Below are 18490 nucleotides of genomic sequence, written 5' to 3'. Positions count from 1 at the left end.
ACCCCTCTAACAGTACTTCACTGTGATAAACACAGCTTTTCTAAGAATACCCTGATTTTTAAATGCAAGATGAAACTTACATCTAGTAACCACAGTTCAATGAAAGTGAGTGACAAAACTCAGCTTTTTTCCTTAGTGAGGTTCATAGCTCTTGAAAGGAAGGGTTGAAAGTTAAAATGAAAATACATAATAAAATTCATTGATTTTAAATGGCTTACTAAGCCAATCTTTTCTAATATTCTAAAACTACTGGCAAACAATGCATTAATACACTGCTATGGTAACAAATAGGGCTATCACTGGAAATCTGTATTGACTGTGGTGCTTGATTCAGATTCTGCATTTCTCACAACCCACATGTTTTTCCTCATTAAAAGATCATTGACTCATGCCAAAGCACTAGTAATTAGTGGAAGAGAGAAGCAGTCTGTCTTCATGCTCCAAAAAAACACCAAATATTAAAAACATATTCTTCTTGCACACGTTAGCAAAATGATTAATACTCATGTATATAGCAGATCACTCCTCTGCTGTACATGAAAGAGAAAAAAGACTTCCAAAAGGAATGTAAAAAAGTTTCACTTTGAATATCAGTTCATTAGTAAGTTCATTAGCAGTTCTCGTCTGTGTTCATTTTACACTTACCTCATTTTCAGTCAGACAGTGAAAATGCAAGTTTCTCCAGTATGCCACATATGGCAAAAGATGATTATAATTCACAGGGTTACAGTACAGATGGACACTGTCAGGTTTTATTAATATGATAATATCTGCAACAAGCAGAACAAATATTATTCCAGCATCAAGACTCCATACACAGAAGAATTATACAGGCACAAAAAAAACCACCCACAGAAACTGAACAGAAAACACTTTCCCTATAATGTACCTCATTAAAAGAAAATTGTTTAACTATTCGAATACCTAATCATTGCCCAATTCTTTAAAAAGAAACAGTTGGCAGCCACATACAGTTCCAAGTACAACAGTACTTCTCACTGTTCCCAACAATTGTGGGTTTATTCCAAAGTCTTGCACAGAACTTGCATCAGCCTGTCCTTTGAAAAGCCAAGAGTGTCGGCGATGAGTCCTTACAGAGCACTTAAAACTGTAAACTATAGTTGCTCTTGCCTGATATTACATCAGGAGGTTGGTTCAACAAAAAAAATCTAGTGCTACAGCCTAGGGGGTAGGTATCCAAAGTTTCATGCAACAAGGGGATAATAATCTATGATCATGGTGACTGGCCATCTTTCAAATATTACAAAAGTGAGTTAATATGCTAAAGTGAAGAAGAGCTCAAGCATTTCAGAACTCCAGAGGTCTGATCACACAATCACTGATAGCACATGTACATACATACCATGATGTACTAGGACTTCTCATAATGGGCTGTATTTGTCTCAGTTTAGAACACTTGAGGGAACTCATGGATGGGGGACATGTTTAAAAACAAGAGTTCTTCAGCAGCACTTTAAGAACAGTTTTTCAGGTGTACATACACAATTAGAGATTTACTGACTTTTTTTTTTTTTTTTTGAGGTATGCCCTTTTTCTGGCTCACCCTCCCTCCAGAAAGACTGAAGAATAGGTAAAAGTGTTGAGTATGTTACTCACCATCAAGAACTTCTTCAGGAAACCCAGTTCTTTCAAAATCATTGTTACTCTGATTATACAAGCCAAAAAGCAGATAGTTCGCCAGTTCCCTGCAACCTTCGTTGTATCGACTATCTATTCCTGCAAAAGCAAAACCGTACGTGAAGTGTTGTGAGTCCTAACATTGTACATCCAAAAAGTTTGCTTTCTTATCTAATAAGAAAACTTTAAAACAAGGGTATTAACCCAACTCCCTCATAGAGCCAGTAGGCCCTTATGTCTGTTGAACATACTGGGAAAACAGAGTAGGGAAAAAGGACTTTTTGCAAGTTCATTGCCACATGCTGACATTCCACTTTTGACCTAAATCCACAGGCATTGCTCAAAAAAAAAATGTATATCAGTCTAGTTTTCTGCAGTGATCTGCACCAACAAAAGTTCAATTTTATCTGGTAATTCAAACTTAAACGTCTGTCTGTATGCAGTATGCATTCCAATTAATATGTTCTTGATTGAAGCTTCCTAACGAACTAATCCTGTGACCTAAATCTCCTGCTTTAGAATACATGATTAAACATTATCTTATCGGTATTATAGTGCAGTCCCTGAGAAAGCCAGTGTGGACTTCTATCAAATCATGAAAAGATACTCTGATAAAACATACATTATTCAAACAGCTTCCAAGGAAAGTCTTTTCTGGTCCTTGGGAAAATAAAACAACTGAAGATCTGGAGTACGAAGAGATAGAAGGTAAGTACAAGAAGAAAAGAAACAGGCCACAGATTTATTTAGTAATTATTTTCATCTCTCTGGAAGACAATCACAGTCATAATTCCAAATTCTACTGTAATAACTCAAGTTTCCTCCACAAGTAAAACTATGCATGAAGCAGCATCCTTGACATCCACACTTGACAGAGGTCACCAGTCTTGACGGCTATGAAATTTCTCATAAACACTAACGTCAAGTTTTCCTGCCAAGTTATATTGGGATACAGTTGGATGGTGGCCAACGAATCAGGATGTGTTACCACTGCCCAAAGGAGAGATCAGTACACAGATAATGTAATAACACAGCCTGGATGTCTGGGTTTCAGGACCTGCATCGGAAACCAAACTACTCAAGAGTCACCTGAACTCACCAAAAATTGGAATGAACCCTAGGTTCTCCTAATTATGCTCCTTTTTTTACGTTATGCTTCAGCTTTTAAGTGCTAACCAGATGCCATGTCTGCATCCAGCTATTGAATCCCACATCTTAACAAACTCCCCTGTTTGTTTAGTAGCTGGCCTTTGGATAGCTCTCGTGTATTCCAAGGCATCGGGTATCTGCTGTAAGGCTACAGATGAGGCAAATTCAACCACTGCAAATTGTGCTGAAGCGATGAACCTCTGTAGTACTGCTCCTGGCTCATGGCTTCATGGTTGTTTGCACCGATGACACACTATAGTGTTGTGTTCCTTGAACTGTGTTGGGAAAAGGGGAAGCTGCATCACACCTGCCCCAGCTTTCTCAGCCCTCAAAAATCTTTCCTGCCACAACCTTTGAGTTCTCACTCCTCTGCTATCTAGCTCCTAGTATTTTTCTCCCATTCATATACATACACATCCTTGGAGCATGTTCTTTTTAAAACAAGTCACAATTCTGTGTGTTAGAAGGCATCCCTTGACAAAGGAATTATCGAGAGCCTTAGCAGTCAATCTGTAACTCAGGTCATGGCATTCGTAAGACTCAGCTAAAGAAAGCTTAGACCCAGCCACTCATTTTTTCCCCCCTGCTGCAGTGTTCTGTCTTTCCTGTGCCAATAATTTTCTGCATAATCAGACTGCCCTGGATCTGAGGACTCAGAGAGAGAGGGCGCAAGAGGAAGGAGACGGAGAACACACTGTCTCTTTATTTTATTTACATTTCCAGCCCCAAGAAAGCATGCATACCAATGTAATCTAGAATTCAATGGGACTCAACACACTAATATTAGTGCCAAAGTCCCCATCTTTAGGTGGGATTTTAGAGAAAATCAAGTGTGGAGGCTGTTCTTCCAGGAAGCAACCATCCCATTGTTCTAGGGAACTCCATTTAAAACCTAATCAGTCTCCTTGAAATCAGCCATAGCCTTAGGAAGCTAGAACACACACAACGTCCTGAAGATAATCTGTTTTACTGATCACTTGCCTCACTGAGGCAACTTTTGAAGGCAACCAGATGAACAACACCCTGGCACAAAGCAGGAGTTAGGACAGTCCCTTTCAGTAGCAGCAAGTTGTTAGATGAGTTGTTCTGCAAGCAGCATTACTTGTGTTTCACAAGCAAACATGACGCATCATATCAAACGTTAATCTAACAAGACACCCTCAACTATGGACCAAAACAGCCACGGCATTTGCACTTTTCCCCACCAGGCTCATTGACAGGGTCTCCAAAGCCTAAACAGCCAAGGTGGTGCGCTCAGGGACAGGCTAACAGAGTAACACCTAGTGAAGCAGAAAAAGGAACTGATGATTGTAACACCTGGAAGAGCCACACAAAAATGAGAAACCATCCTCATAAAAGTTACGATGTCACCATCACTAGAAGAGTTTGCGGTTTTATCTGGGCACACCAGCTCTTCTCCGGGTTTCAATCTAAGAATCATAGTGTGGTTTGGGTTGGAAAGGAATTTAAAGACAAATAAAGAAGCAGAGAAGATCTTCAAAGCTATCTACCAAACACTGCTTTTTAAGTTATTGACAGAAGGAGGGGGAAGAGAAGACAAAAAGATGATATTAACAAGGTGGGCAGCTGATGAGCTTAACTCTTACAATAGAGGACATGGGCAAATACACTGCTTGCAGAGCGCCGATAGGCAAACAGGGAAGGTATTAGCTCACTAGAAAACCATTAACTCTGCAGAATATGTGGTTTCTGTGTTCCTTGGGGGTTTTTAGTATCCAGTACAGACAGGAGCTTTCATACAGAGGCTTTAATATTATGCTACAGAAACATATGGGGTTAAATGAACATATATAGTTAGCGGAAGATAAACAGGAAATGGAACAATGTCGAAGATAAGATACCTCCAGAAAGCCTATCAGGAGTCCTCAACAGAACAATGGGAAAGGCTATTAATTAGGAAACCCCCACGCCTGTCTCCAGTTGAGCTGGGACTTCAGTAACTCCCAGCCTGTTCCAGACTCATCAAAAGGGTGTAGTTAGACAATGACTCAGTCTAACAGCTCACTGCTGCCCATGGAGCCATTCCTGCTCCTTCTTCTTCTGCAGCCAGAGCTTATCGGACCTCACAACAAGCTGATTCAGTTTGCTAAACTGGCAGAAAACTAGTCTGGCCAAATATGAAGGGGTGGAAAAAAATAATCTGTCTGCTCAGCAGGATGAACTGGGTGCAAGATATCAACCAACCACCAGCACAGGTGCAAAATGCATGTGGGGAGGAAACAGAGGAAAGGGAAGAGGAGCAGTCTAGGGGCAGGCTGAGACTCCCCTTTTGTGCTGCAAAAAGTATTCAGCTCAGCCTTCTCTCATATCTGCAATTTCACAGTTGCTAAGCTGACATAAACACAGCCTACAGGTAAAAAAAGTCCTGCTTGCTTTGTCCCAGCCAGGCATTTCTGACACACTCTTGAGTACCAAGAACAGAATAGTTGCTCCTGAACACTGAAGACCCATGCGAGCTCCAGGAACACTGGGAAGGTAGCAGAAAGGTGAGGCTGGAGAAAACGGACAGACCACCTTTAGACAGCTGCCCAAAACCATCACCCAGTTGTGGAACTGTCATCTAAGAGAAGTAGCACAATAATCATGACAATAGTCTCCATTGGGAAAGGGAATGGGATGAACAATCAGGCCACTGAACTAAACGCTGATGAGGTTTCTCCCACATCCTAAGAGCAAGAGTTCTGTGTAAGATGGATATAAAAACCAAAGTAAAATAAAGATTTACTGGCACAGCCTCTGAAGTATTCCTATCCTCTTCAGGGAGGATAAAAGTAAATATCGAGGTCTGTAAAAATTTAGCTTAGCTATGCTGAACTGCGGAACAGTCTGCTCTACAGTTAGAACAGATTTATAAATATAACCTACTGAAACTACATACACATCTTCAGAGATCAGATCAACTTAACCATGAGCTGAAAGTCTCTGTTGAAAGGCAAGATGCAAGAAACCACTGTTCAAAAAAAGTTTAAATTAAGTAGTTTGATATACTGTTTTCATAGCAACTTTGACAACACCACATACCAGCTGACACATCACAGCTTTTTAAAGATATCTGACGTGCCAACCTCCAAATTTCTGTTTCCTTCCAGTTGTGATGTCTTTTCTCCCCAGCAAAGAATTCAGGAATGCTACCACTTTAAGATAAGATGACAGGATTCTTTTAAAAAAAAACCAGCTGTAACTACATTTAAATAATTGCATCAATAATTGGTCACGTCTCCCCTCTCTTCGGAATCTTACAATGCTAGTTTTAATTTCACTATAAATATTAACCTACTTGAAGTGAAGCTATGAAAGTTCATATGGGTTTTATCTCACAGCCCAGTATGTAAAATTACAGTTGGGGCGAGGGAAAGGCACTAACTCTAGGTCATCAAAGAAATGACCAAGCAAAATATAACATGCACTGACTGTAAAAAAACATAGTTATAAGAGGATCTGATTTCCACACAAGTCAACAGGACTTAAAATGTAGGACTACATATTTTTTTATCACCTGAACTTTGTATCTGAAGACAGATCTAACGCATTTCTAACAGAGTGACATGCCTGCTTAATCAGAAGTTATGTGAGAAATTCTGCAGGTCAGATTAGAAAACAACAGTCACATTGTGGGTGCTGAAAGAGATTAGGCTAAAGCACAAGCCTAATAACAAAACACACCTCCTATATTTCCGTAACAGAAATGCCGATTTATTAAGAGGTATGGTCCTGTGCATGGACTTAAATATTCCACATTACACCGCGGATTAAATCACAAAGCAATTCCTTTTGCCTGTAAAGTTTTCCCTAAAGTTGTACGATGTTTTGAGTGACTATTCTTCGCTTGGGACTTACTGCAGCTTCAGATTTAACAATAGTCAAGAAATACTACAGTGTCGATGGCAAGAATTAAGAGATGGCACTTCTCATGTTTTATGAAATTAGACTAGTAAAGGCAAAACCCAAGTACTTTATCGTGTATAATTAAATTTCATTAGAAGGTTGACACAGTGACCTCATAGACCTTCTACCTGTAAAGTTACTGGTTAGCCAACGACTTCTTAAACTCTTACTCTAGAGCACGTAGGATAGGAAGAGTCAGTTATAGAGTTAGCATTGACCAAAAGAGAACTAGGGTATACACATCTACAACTCTTCTGCAGATCAGTAAAGGAGGTTTTCTTGCAACATAAATAAAAAAAAGAACCAAACAATAAACATGCTGTTGTACCATTTGTTAATGCAAGCCCATTACTACACATAGCTTCTTTAAGGCTACATTAGATTTCTCCATCTTCAACTGTAATGCATTATTTAAATAATCACTCCTTAATCTTATTCTCTAGGGAATTTCAATCATCATTCCTGAATTTTTCCTTTAGTACCTTAACACTAATGATACAGGAAGAAACAAGAGTTAATGTTACATACAGATATGATATTAAAGCAGTGGAAAGAAACTATTACTTTCCTACAGCATACTTGCACATGCAGCTTTGTTTTGTATCATTCTTTTCTCCCAATCCCAAAGGAAATAAAGCACTGAAACCACATGCTGTTTATACACCACCATTTAAGTCAGAACTGCTTCTTGGGTTTCTCATGCGACTCTTTAAATGCATTTTGAATTACTTCTCCTGAGGCAAGACCTCCCTCCTCCTAAATTCAAGTTTTATTAATTCTGTCAGTTTTCTAATTATTCTTCCCCTTCCCCATCAAGCCTGTTCTCAGCCACCACCCTCTCCATAGCTCTGCATATCATGGTCCCTAACCTTGGTGCTACTCTGCTCTTCTCCATCCCCTTAACCTCAGCACCTTCTAATCCCTTCCACTTCCCTGCCTCCAGAGAGAAACCAGCTGCAATGCAGATGCCTTCAGCCTTGAGCTTTTATGCCAAGCACCAGCTAGAAAGCAAACACTGCCTAGACAGCTGAATGCTTACTCCAAATAGATATGGATTAAATTATCTCCATCTTTCCTTCAATTTGGACATTAACAAAGATTCTCTCTTCCCTCCAGTTACTGAATTTTCATAAGGCTTCCCATAAAGCTGATGATATTGCTACTATTGTATCAAGTTTGCCTGGAATGAGTAAACTGACTTAAGAATCATTTAGGGATAAAAGAGTGTAACAATCAGATAGGTGTCCATCCACTGAAAAACAGCTGGGGCTGGGGCTAGGAAAGAGATCATAGAATCACAGAATGGTTTTGGTTGGAAGGCATCATCTAGTCCAACCCCCCTGCAATGAGCAGGGACATGTTCAACTAGACCAGGTTGCTCAGAGACCCATCTAACCTGGCGTCGGACACTGCCAGGGATGAGGCATCCACAACTTCTCTTGGCAACCATTTCCAATGTTTCACCGCCCTCAGCATAAAATTTCTTTCTTATTTCTAGTCTGACTCTACCCTCTTTTAGCTTAAAACCATTGCCCCTTGTCCTATTGCAACAGGCCTTCCTAAAAAGTTTGTCCCCATCTTTCTTACAAGCCCCCTTTAAGAACTGAAAGGTCACAATAAGGTCTCCCTGGTGCCTTCTCTTCTCCAGGATGATGATCTTCATCTTTCTGAAACTCATGGTATCTTTATCAGTACAGTGAGAACAAGGGGGGGGGGGGAAGGGGGGGAAGCAAAACTAACCTAAAATGCAAAGGATTCCATCAGGTTGAGATTTGCTGCTCTGTGTCAGGATACTCTGAATGTTTCGAAGGCGGCTGCAGCTGCAAAAGAAAGAGAATTCATCCTTAAGGTCAGTGTTTTGAAGTGCTCAAATTTGGTAGCCTGAGAGCCGACCTAGTTTTTTTTCTTTATTATATAAACTAAGTAGACACACTTCAACTTAGGTATTTTTTGTTTGAAATAGATTTAGACCTCATATCAAACCCCAGAGTATTTATTTTTATCCACCAAAAGAGGAAGCACATAGCCCTGAGAGAAGACTAGAACCCCTAATTATCCCTTCTAACCAAGTGCTCCGTTAATCTCTAACCTCTAGCAAACTCCTGCTCAAGCTTCCTCTCTCCAAGCCAATTCAACAATCCTTTCTCCTCCAGAGCAGTAGAGAGCAAAGCAACATGGGGCAGCTGATGCCCCGGTAGAAAGGTGACAAGGGAAAGAACTGCACTAGCTCCTACACTTCAAGAGGAGTTTGCAAAAGATGAGTTTCAGCACCTCCAGCACCATCAAACCACTTCCACCTTGTGTAACTACATAATATGGAATCATAGAATCATAGACTGGTTTGGGTTGGAAGGGACCTTCAAGATCATCCAGTTCCAACCACCCTGCCTTGGGCAGGGACACCTTCCACTACACCAGGTTGCTCAAAGCCCCATCCAACCTGGCCTTGAACACTTCCAGGGATGGGGCAGCCACAACTCTGGGCAACCTGTTCCAGTGCCTCACCACCCTCAGATTGAAAAAATTCTTCCTTAGATGTAATCGAAATCTCCCCTCTTTCAGTTTAAAGCCATTGCCCCTTGTCCTGTCACGACACACCCTTGTAAAAAAGTCTCTCTGTCCCAGGGATGCTTTTCCTTACCAGTATCACAGAGACTCAGATGGGTCACCCTGTCATTATTACAAGCACATACATAAGCAGAAATGCAGAACTGATAGACAGCTCCTGACCAGAGGAGTTTCTCTTATTGTTTAAGCTTCAGGTGGTACAGTTCTTCTTCGCATCTGGCATTACTCTGATTTTATTTAGTCCACAACGCAAAAATACAGAGCCAATACTCTCATTTAATGTAACAAAAGCTGAACTCCAGAAGAGTCACTTTTTGAGAAAGATTTTTTTTCTGCAAGACAAATTAACAAACTGAGCTTATACTAGACGGTTCCCAGTCATAAATGCAGGAACTTTCTCTTCTCTGTACCCAAAGAAATATCTAGATCATTTTTGTAAGACACACATTACCTTTCTCATGACTTCTGTATTAAAACCATTAATTTTTTCCTAAAATTAACAGTTAGGGAAAATTGGAAGCCCGAAGTACAATCTTTGATAATCTACATTAAAAAGAAATAAAACAACACCAAGTCCTGCCAAGATTTTTATAATCAAAATGAATTATTATATAAAGTTTAATTCGGTTGTCCATTATACATCTTTAAGGCAGGCAAAAAATTCAGCTACAATAGGCACACGGAGAGCAGCATAATTTGTGCTTTGAGGCAACATTTTGTGAACTTGTTTTAATGCAGATAGAAGGCAAGAAACTTCACTGCTGATTAGTACTGAATGTGTTTTCTTGTTCATACCGTGTTTACGTAACGAGCTGTTCAGCTCTAGGAAACAAACGTCTCTTACAGCAACACTGCAGCAGAGCTAAATTTATGATCTGCTCAAAGAACCAAGAATTTGTATTTTCAGAGTTACTTAAGCCAAGTAAAAAGCAAATAGATCTTTTCAGTAATACCACAATTATTATGCTCTACTTTCTCTGAAAGACAGCACGAACACGAAAGGTTTACGTTACAGCTAATCTAAGTGCAATTCCAACATCCACAACAAAGACACACAACATTTGAAGATACTTCCATAGGAAGTACAAAATCAGTGCGAAACACTCCAGTTTTATATTCTCCCAATTTTAGGCTGCCAATTTGAGTTTTGAACCCCGCAATTATTCTTTTTTTTCGTGAAACTTTCCAATTCCTATTATACACGGCACTGTATTGCAGTCCACTGTATGGATGAATAGATATTTTGATCCATCCTGAGATACAGGAACCGAAATTAAAGCCACTGATGACAGCAAAAAGACACCTAATCAGGTACTCTCAGATGTTGTTGCCCATGCAGCTGATGTTATGAAGTCCATGAAAGAAACAGTGAACTTTATGCTGCACATTTTAGCAACTTCCCATTATTAGTTTTTTAAAACCTAGCCTAAAACTGAATCTCACAGCTATCCAATCTTAAGATTTTGTATTTTACTCTAGAAGATTTCCATCCCATCATGAAACAGGACTCCAGACTAGGTGAGAGATGATCCACTATGGGAAGCCACACACTGCTCGTGTTTTTATACTTTCCATGCCACAAGACCATGAGTAGAAAAAATGTCTAGACTCTTCACTGTGGGTACAACAAACTGGACTTATTTCATTTGTTAGCATGCAAACAAGCCTACATCTCTTTAAAGACCAGCTGCAGGGGAGCAGAATTGCTAGAGCCTTTGTAGAGCACAAGGAAATGGAAGCGACTTTATGTACAAAGCCCACATGAAAACAAAAACATTTCTCAATCTATCTGCAAAGGACTGTTTTAAGAGAAATCCGTGCTTCCCGAGAGCATCTGAAGGACAGATTGAAAGGACTGTGAGAAAGCAAGCCCAAGGACTTCTGCAGCGACACAACAAGCAGCTTCCAAACTGACTTTTATTAAAACATTTACCATATCAGAGGAGGCATCTTCCTGCTCAGAGTGAGAAAAGAAGCCGTCAACAAAAAAAAAGATTACGCTTCCAATCTGAAGGCACTAGAGGTAAATCTTTTTAATAAACTCCTCTCAGAAACAAGATGCATAAATCCCTCTACTACTAGCATTCAACTTTTACTCTCAAGGCAAATTTAAGTAATTCTTCAGCCAAAGACAGGTTTCTCTGGATTGCAAAATATTTTTAAAACCTCTTATGCATTATAAACACAGCATGAAAACATACCTTGGTTTTGCTATCAATTTTTTTCCCCTTTAGTGATCACGTTTAAAGGAACAGTTAGAACTAAATCTGATGAAGAACAAGTACAGAAACTCCTTGTACGAAACTCGTGGGGGAAGATACTCCCATTTATTAAAAAACATTATTATATGAGACAAGTTAAGTTATTCCTAAGGTCTTTAAATTTTAATTTCACACTAACAGCTTTGATGATGCAGTATGTTTATAATTTAAAAACTACTGTTATAAGCCTGCGAAACGAGACAAGAGCAGAGCAAAGCAAAATACACAAGGTTTGTGTCTTCTTGAGCTCCATGAAAGTATTTTCTGGTCTGTTAGAGTAAACTGTGGCAGTGGGAAAAGAGGAAGAGAAATGAGGGGAGGAAAGTACTTGCATGTTTGTTCTGAGTTGGGCATTTCCCTCCTTAAGTTTTGATTTAAGGTTCGGAATTTTACTCTCCTAGAATTACTTCCAGTATCTTTCACAGAAATTATAACCTTTGTGCATCCCTTAAAAAAACACGTAAAGTTCTCATTTAAGCTGCTAAGAAATTTCTGCCAAGCAAAGTTCCATGTCAGTGCTACATTTCCTTCAGGAGACAGTCCTGACATAAAAGGAAAAAGTGTAGGACAAATCATATGTTCATTATTTAGTAAGAAGTATGACCATAAAGATGTTTATTTCAATCTTAATATTAAACAGTCTCCAGCAGAAAATTTTTCCTTGCCTCATTTTCAGAAGGGGTTTCTATGAAAGAAATGTTTGAAAAAGCTTCTTCACAGGAATATTTTCAACATCATTTCAAGTGTGTATAAATCATTACATTCAAAGGCTGACAGTAAAAACAGAAGACTTCTGTGTCTGAAGAAAGACTTTATTCAGAAATAGTGAAGAGAATAATTAGAATTCTTACTACATGCTTTTAAACAATGCAGGCTGAACTGTGCATAAAGTCACAGGAAAAAAACGGCATTTTCTTGCATTTCGTGTTAAACAGTCATCTGACAAAAACAAAGAAACTGTCCTGGGAACAAAATTCCATGACTGTTCCCGCCTCCAAAGCAAGTGCTCTAGCAAGGGTACTGACTTTTACTCCTTTTCATTTTACCACAGTAACACAATTTCCAACAGAAACAAAGAAGAGCGACCTCCGCACAACGGCATAACCCTCTGGGCTTGAGGACGCTTTCCTGGAAGATGGGCTCTGGATCCACCCGCTTATGTTAACTACAACTACATTTACAGTAGCTTGATCCTGAAAAATCAGCATTAGGTGTGTTCGAAAACAGAATTACATAAAGCCCTTCTATGGAACACCCAAATTCCCGGACTTCAATGAGACTTGGACAAGACATGAGCTGCAAGCTACTTAAACTAGGTCTATTCCAACCATTCCAGCTACTTTATATCTGCACTAACAATCTTGAAGCCACATGTCAAGTCAGATCAGCTTATGGATCCAAACAAACTTTAGGCCAGGAATTAAAAAAAATAAGGCTTCCAAATCTCAGCAAGCTGATCTGACTGCTGATGAAGGTGGGTCAGAAGTCAAAGCCACGTTTTAGGGTGGCATCTGGCAATAAAGCGTGCTTGGGCCAATTAAGAAACTATACGTGGAGGTACTTGATATTCTGCTAATCTTGGACGAGATCCAAAAAAAAAAAAAAAAAGGAAGATAATTGACAGTCATTAACTTCTAAGAATTAGTGCTCATCTGTTCACATGTCTCCATACTAATTATGCAAAGTACCTTGCTTTACAACAGCCTAGCCTGTCACAACTCGGAAACAGACACGGCGCTGCAAGCCATGTATATTGGCAAACGACGGGAATATTAACAACTGTGCCTTTCTCCATCAGAAAGAACAAGCACATTTTTTAAATCATGCCACATAATTTTTAATTGTCATTTTATTTACGTTTCCACAACGTGTTACTCTTTTGTGCGTCCCTTGTTGCTGCGCGCAAGCTTCATTTTCTTGACATCCGAATCCAGTGGTACTAATGCAGCAAGGATATTAGCATCGATCCCCGATGGATTCCTGATGGATTCCCACAGGCTGGCTTACCATATGGCTGGGCTGGCCAGCTGTGGCTAACACGCAATTCGACTGACAAAGGATGACAAAGGTGTCACCGCGTTGAGCATGTTTTGCTCCGTGTCAGCAGATGTCACGCTCCTCCCCCACAAAGGCAGGCTTAAAATCCCACCCTTGGAAAAGCTTTGATCGAGAGCAGCGAACAAGGGGAACAATCAGAGACAGCCCTGGCGAGCTCGTGCACATCCTCACACTAACCAGGTTCGTCTTCAGGGAATGGCTGGAACAGATTCACGCTGCCCACGCAAGTCAGACGCTGCTTTTAACGTTAAGTACTTGATTTAATAAATAAATAAATCAGAAAGATAAAACCATTTATTTTTTTCCAACTCTCACTTCTTGTTAACCCGTTGCTACTACCAATTGTTTCCACTCTATCTTCAAAAAATTGAGTTTATTTTTCATGGGCCTTTCATTGACCTCACAGTTTCTACCAGAAACATTTTATTGTCTGTTTATATTAGAGTACGGGAGTTTCCTGGATTTCCCACAGTCTGACATTATCACAGAATCACAGCATGTCAGGGATTGGAAGGGACCTCAAAGGATCATCTAGTCCAATCTCCCTGCCGGAGCAGGACCACCTAGATCAGATCACACAAGAACGCGTCCAGGTGGGTTTTGAACATGTCCAGAGAAGGCGACTCCACAACCTCTCTGGGCAGCCTGTTCCAGTGTTCTGTTACCCTTACTGGGAAGAAGTTCTTCCTCATGTTTAAGCGGAACCTCCTATTATCACCATCTTAATATATTTGTGAAAACACAAGTCAGACTGAGTTAGAGACTCTCGGAATTTCATTAATTTCAAAAGCAGCTTATTTGAAATTTACTATATAGCTTGAACAACAACATGCTTTCTCAGTTTCTTTTTTTTTTTTTCTTCGCTCACCGAAATAACTCTGTTTACTGCTTGGTACTCACAAAGGACAATGGCATTCAGCCACCTTAAAATATATGACAATTTTCCAGTTATTTCAACATTTCTCTACAACGAACTTGACTGTAAATAGGAGATCTAGCAACTTTAAAAAACACTTAACATGTTCAGCATCATTAAGTAGGAAATATTAAAACTGGACTTAAAGGAAGAAATTTCAACTCTGTATACATTTTACAGGATCAAATTCCTTGCTTTTTGACTTTAAATGTAAATTTAAAGTAATATTCAATTCTGTAATTCGATGACCTCAAGGTCACAGGAACAAGCACGAATCTCTCCCTAGTAAACGTCTGGGACTACCCAGTGCCTTTTGCAAATTACAAGGTTGTTCAGGACCTTCAGGACTTCAGCACATCTGAACAGTAGCACTATTTATGAAGAATACACATCAATATTCATACTGGTATTTTCTATAACCACACTGAACACTGCAGCCCTTCGGCATACTTGTTTACTGTAAGCAACTCGCAGATTGGACCTCAGCATCCACTAATGGGCTGGAAGCGAAGTGAAGTTCTTCCATGGGTGCAATCAAATGACCAGCTGCCCATCACCTACACACACATACCAGTTAGATCTGCAGCCTTAACACGTTCTCTGTTCACAAGACTGATACACACTTTTTTTTAAACGGCAGCATGTTATCAAGGGCACCGACTATTCCTGCAAAAAAAACAGTATCACCTGAGAAAATGACAATATTTGAGGAAGTAGGAAAGATTAACAGCTGGAGCATAATTATTCTGCCACCAGTCAATCTCTGATCAGAAAGACAAGGCAAGTGTCTAGCACTTCAGCAGAAATCAGAAATTAAGCTACAGGTCCTTAAGATTAAACTTCCTTTCAGAGCCCAGTACTGGACCACAACCACTGCAGCCACAAAGCACGAAGCCAGATGCTTTGCCACCAGTTCCAGCTGAAGGTTCACAAAGGGGTAACTTCAGCTGAAGTTCCACAGGCAGCCGAGTTAACACAATAGCTCTGCTCCTCTCCTTGCCATACACTCCCACATCTCTTAGCTTTGGCCGCAGTCTAGCACTGAACAGACCAACCAATCTTACTTCACTAACACAGAATCACGGAATGGTTTGGGTTGGAAGGGACCTTCAAGATCACCCAGTTCCAACTCCTTCCACTAGACCAGGTTGCTCAAAGCCTCATCCAACCCAACCTTGAACATGGTAGAAATCCATCCATATTCAAGGAATGGGGTTTGTTTCCTTTTTTTTTTCCCCCACTCCTGTTCTCCAGCAAGTTAAATTAGCTGTTCTCTTCGCATAGCTAAAATACAGTGCATTCCTTAAACGAATTTTGGTGAAACCATGCTATTACAAAATCTTGAACCTCGGCATAATTACATAAGGAACACATGGATACAAACTGTTCATCTTTCAACATACATGTCCCCTGCTAAAACTGGTTGGGAAACCACAACTACTCTTCCATCCCTGCACCACCACGCTCCCAAACACCCGCTGACTGCTCCTCTGAAGCCCCAGGAAAAAAGCCACATACTTAACCACTACGTGATTAAAAACAGAACTGTTTAGGGGCTGACACTGCTAGGCATATAGGCACAGACAACATAAAAATGAACCCAAGCGCTCATTTTGCATTTCCCCATGCAGACACGCAGTGAGAACTAATCTGTATTATGTTACAAACATGGGTAATTAATAACGAGGATTTGCCTACTCTGTTTTACATAAAGGTGATGCAAAATTGGGTGAGTTCAGAGCCCTACCAAAGAGAACAAACCTACACTGATTTCAGATGGTGATATTTAACAACAGCATTTAATAGGAATTCTGTTCAGAAATGAACGTATTCTTAAAGAAAATGCTCGTTCGCCACTAAGCACAGACACAAGAAGCATGACATCACCTTCTAAAAAGGCAGCCCCTTTTTTGGGCAACACTCATCTCTTGGTTAAGGCATTTTTTCTTTTTATTTACAAGACCATTCTTTACTTGCTTTTATTGTTACAAACAGGAGGGTCGCCGTGATAAACGCCAGCTCCCAACACACCATACGACAGACCAAAGCTCTGAAGTATGTGGAAGAACTCCAAGAATTATCTCTGGCCGTTTCTCTATTCTTTATATAGTCTTAAGAATTTTTCCATTCCTGTTTGGGACTTGGGGGCAGGGCGAGGAGGGTAACGGATTGCTTTGTTTTAAGTTATTTTTATTAACTGCTTGGTATCTGCTGACTGCTTGGGAAATTTATTGCAAACACTGGCCTCCTTGCCTCCATCTGGCCTGGAAAAAAAAAAAAAAAAAAACAAACCTGCACAAGAATGAATTTTGAGGAGGGAAAAAAAATTTAACGGATGACATGCCTCCTACAAACACGCCAAATTACAGATGCTGTCTGGATCTCCCAGTGGAGCTCAAAAGCTTGCAGATGTTCACAGAGAGTCTGAATGTTCTCATGACAACTCTAAAACAGGATCTCAGATTACAAAAATCACTCAGAGAGGCTTGAGTGGAAACCATTTTCTCTTTCAGCTTGCTTTTTTATCATCTTGGTATTTTGTTACTGATGATGAATTTTTACATACTTTTCAGCTATAAACAATTACTAAGGTCTTTCTAAACAAATAAGAACAATTTATTCAGTGAAAAATATTTGAAAAGGTCACTTATCCTTCCCTCTTATGGCCAATTCAACTTCTAACTGCAGGCAGAGAAGGAACATAACCATCACAGAACAGCCATGTTCATGTATTTCAAGCCAACAGAACAACCTCCATTTCTTTCTCTCAGTGCAGAATTTATCATTTCACAGGCATATTGTCTGAGAAGTGAAAATGCTTTTGTTCCCTTCTTGTACAAAACATAACTTTTATGAGATTTTTAAAATTAAAATCTACAGCAAACACAGACTCACATTAATACCCAGGTAGCTCGGCCAAGTGTTTGTCTGCAATTTACATGCAATTCTGTAATTTACAATGTCCCAGTTGCTTTATCATCTGACTTCACACTGGTGAATACTTCCATGCATTGTGCTGTAACTACTGAAAGCATCAAGCACTTCAGTTCCTGGGTTGTTTCTTTGTTATATCCAGACACTTCAGATTATATGCTGCAGCCTAATGCACGTACATGGGTGCACCTTAAGTCTTGAAAACCGAACAGAGCTCCAGCAACCTAAGGATACCTGCGCTGACACCCGAGCTCCCACAGAGCCAACACTATCACCTAACATGTCCCCACGCCCCACCTCATCAAGCTCTATCCTGCATACTTCTGAAGCTCAGAGAATGTTACTGCCTTCATACCCTCAAGCAGTTCTGCACAAGTCACCCAGCAAGTGCCCATACAAATACACAACCTCCTTTCTCTCCAGAATCCCTCAACCCCTCCCAAATCTCTGCTATCCCTACCTTAATTCCCCTTTCCTACCTTTCACATGCCCTTTTTCCCTACTTCCAAGGCAGCCCCACACCCATCCCCTCCCAAACCAGCCCCAGCCCCTGCAGTACCACCACCCCAAGCCCACTCTCTCCAGACCAGACCCCTCCACGGCTCCGAAACCCCTTTTTGCCCCCTAGTCCATTGCAGCCTCTCACACGCTCTCCTCCAGCAGGATTCAGGATTTGACAATCCCCACACCCATAACGTCAAGTCAGGCCCCTGTCTGCCACCCTGTTGAGGCCATCAACAGCCAGTAGCCACCTGCAAAATCAGCCCCCCCCACGATGCCCCATCCCTGCTCCCCACAGCCCCTCAAACGCTGCTCCTAACGCTCCAGCCCCCCGTCACCACCCCGATCTCCTTAATGGCTCCAAATTCCCCTGCAATACCCCCCGAAACTCCTTCCTGTCCCCTGCACACCCCAAAACCCCTCCTTAACGCCCCAACACCTCTATCCCAGCCTACCTCAGAACCTCCAAACCCCTTAATCCCCCCACCCCTCCTACCAGCCCACCCCAACGCCCTCAAAATCCTATTTTCTTCCCAAACAGCACCAGCAGTGCCTACAG

The 18490-nt window shown here is 40.6% G+C and overlaps 1 protein-coding gene across 1 annotated transcript in view; it reads right to left on the bottom strand.

The window, feature by feature from the left end:
* DNAAF9 (dynein axonemal assembly factor 9) overlaps positions 1–18490 on the bottom strand; it is a 75583-nt gene that overhangs the window by 56719 nt on the left and 374 nt on the right. The window contains 3 exon segments of the mRNA XM_086612024.1: positions 646–770; positions 1618–1737; positions 8434–8513. Of these exon segments, the coding sequence (XP_086468150.1) occupies positions 646–770; positions 1618–1737; positions 8434–8513 (325 nt within the window).

This window comes from Tauraco erythrolophus, chromosome 5 (assembly GCF_009769465.1).
Source record: "Tauraco erythrolophus isolate bTauEry1 chromosome 5, bTauEry1.pri, whole genome shotgun sequence".
In the NCBI taxonomy this organism is placed as follows: domain Eukaryota; kingdom Metazoa; phylum Chordata; class Aves; order Musophagiformes; family Musophagidae; genus Tauraco; species Tauraco erythrolophus.
The sequence above is the reverse complement of the archived record's forward strand: the minus strand, read 5'-3'. Positions and strand labels throughout refer to the sequence as shown.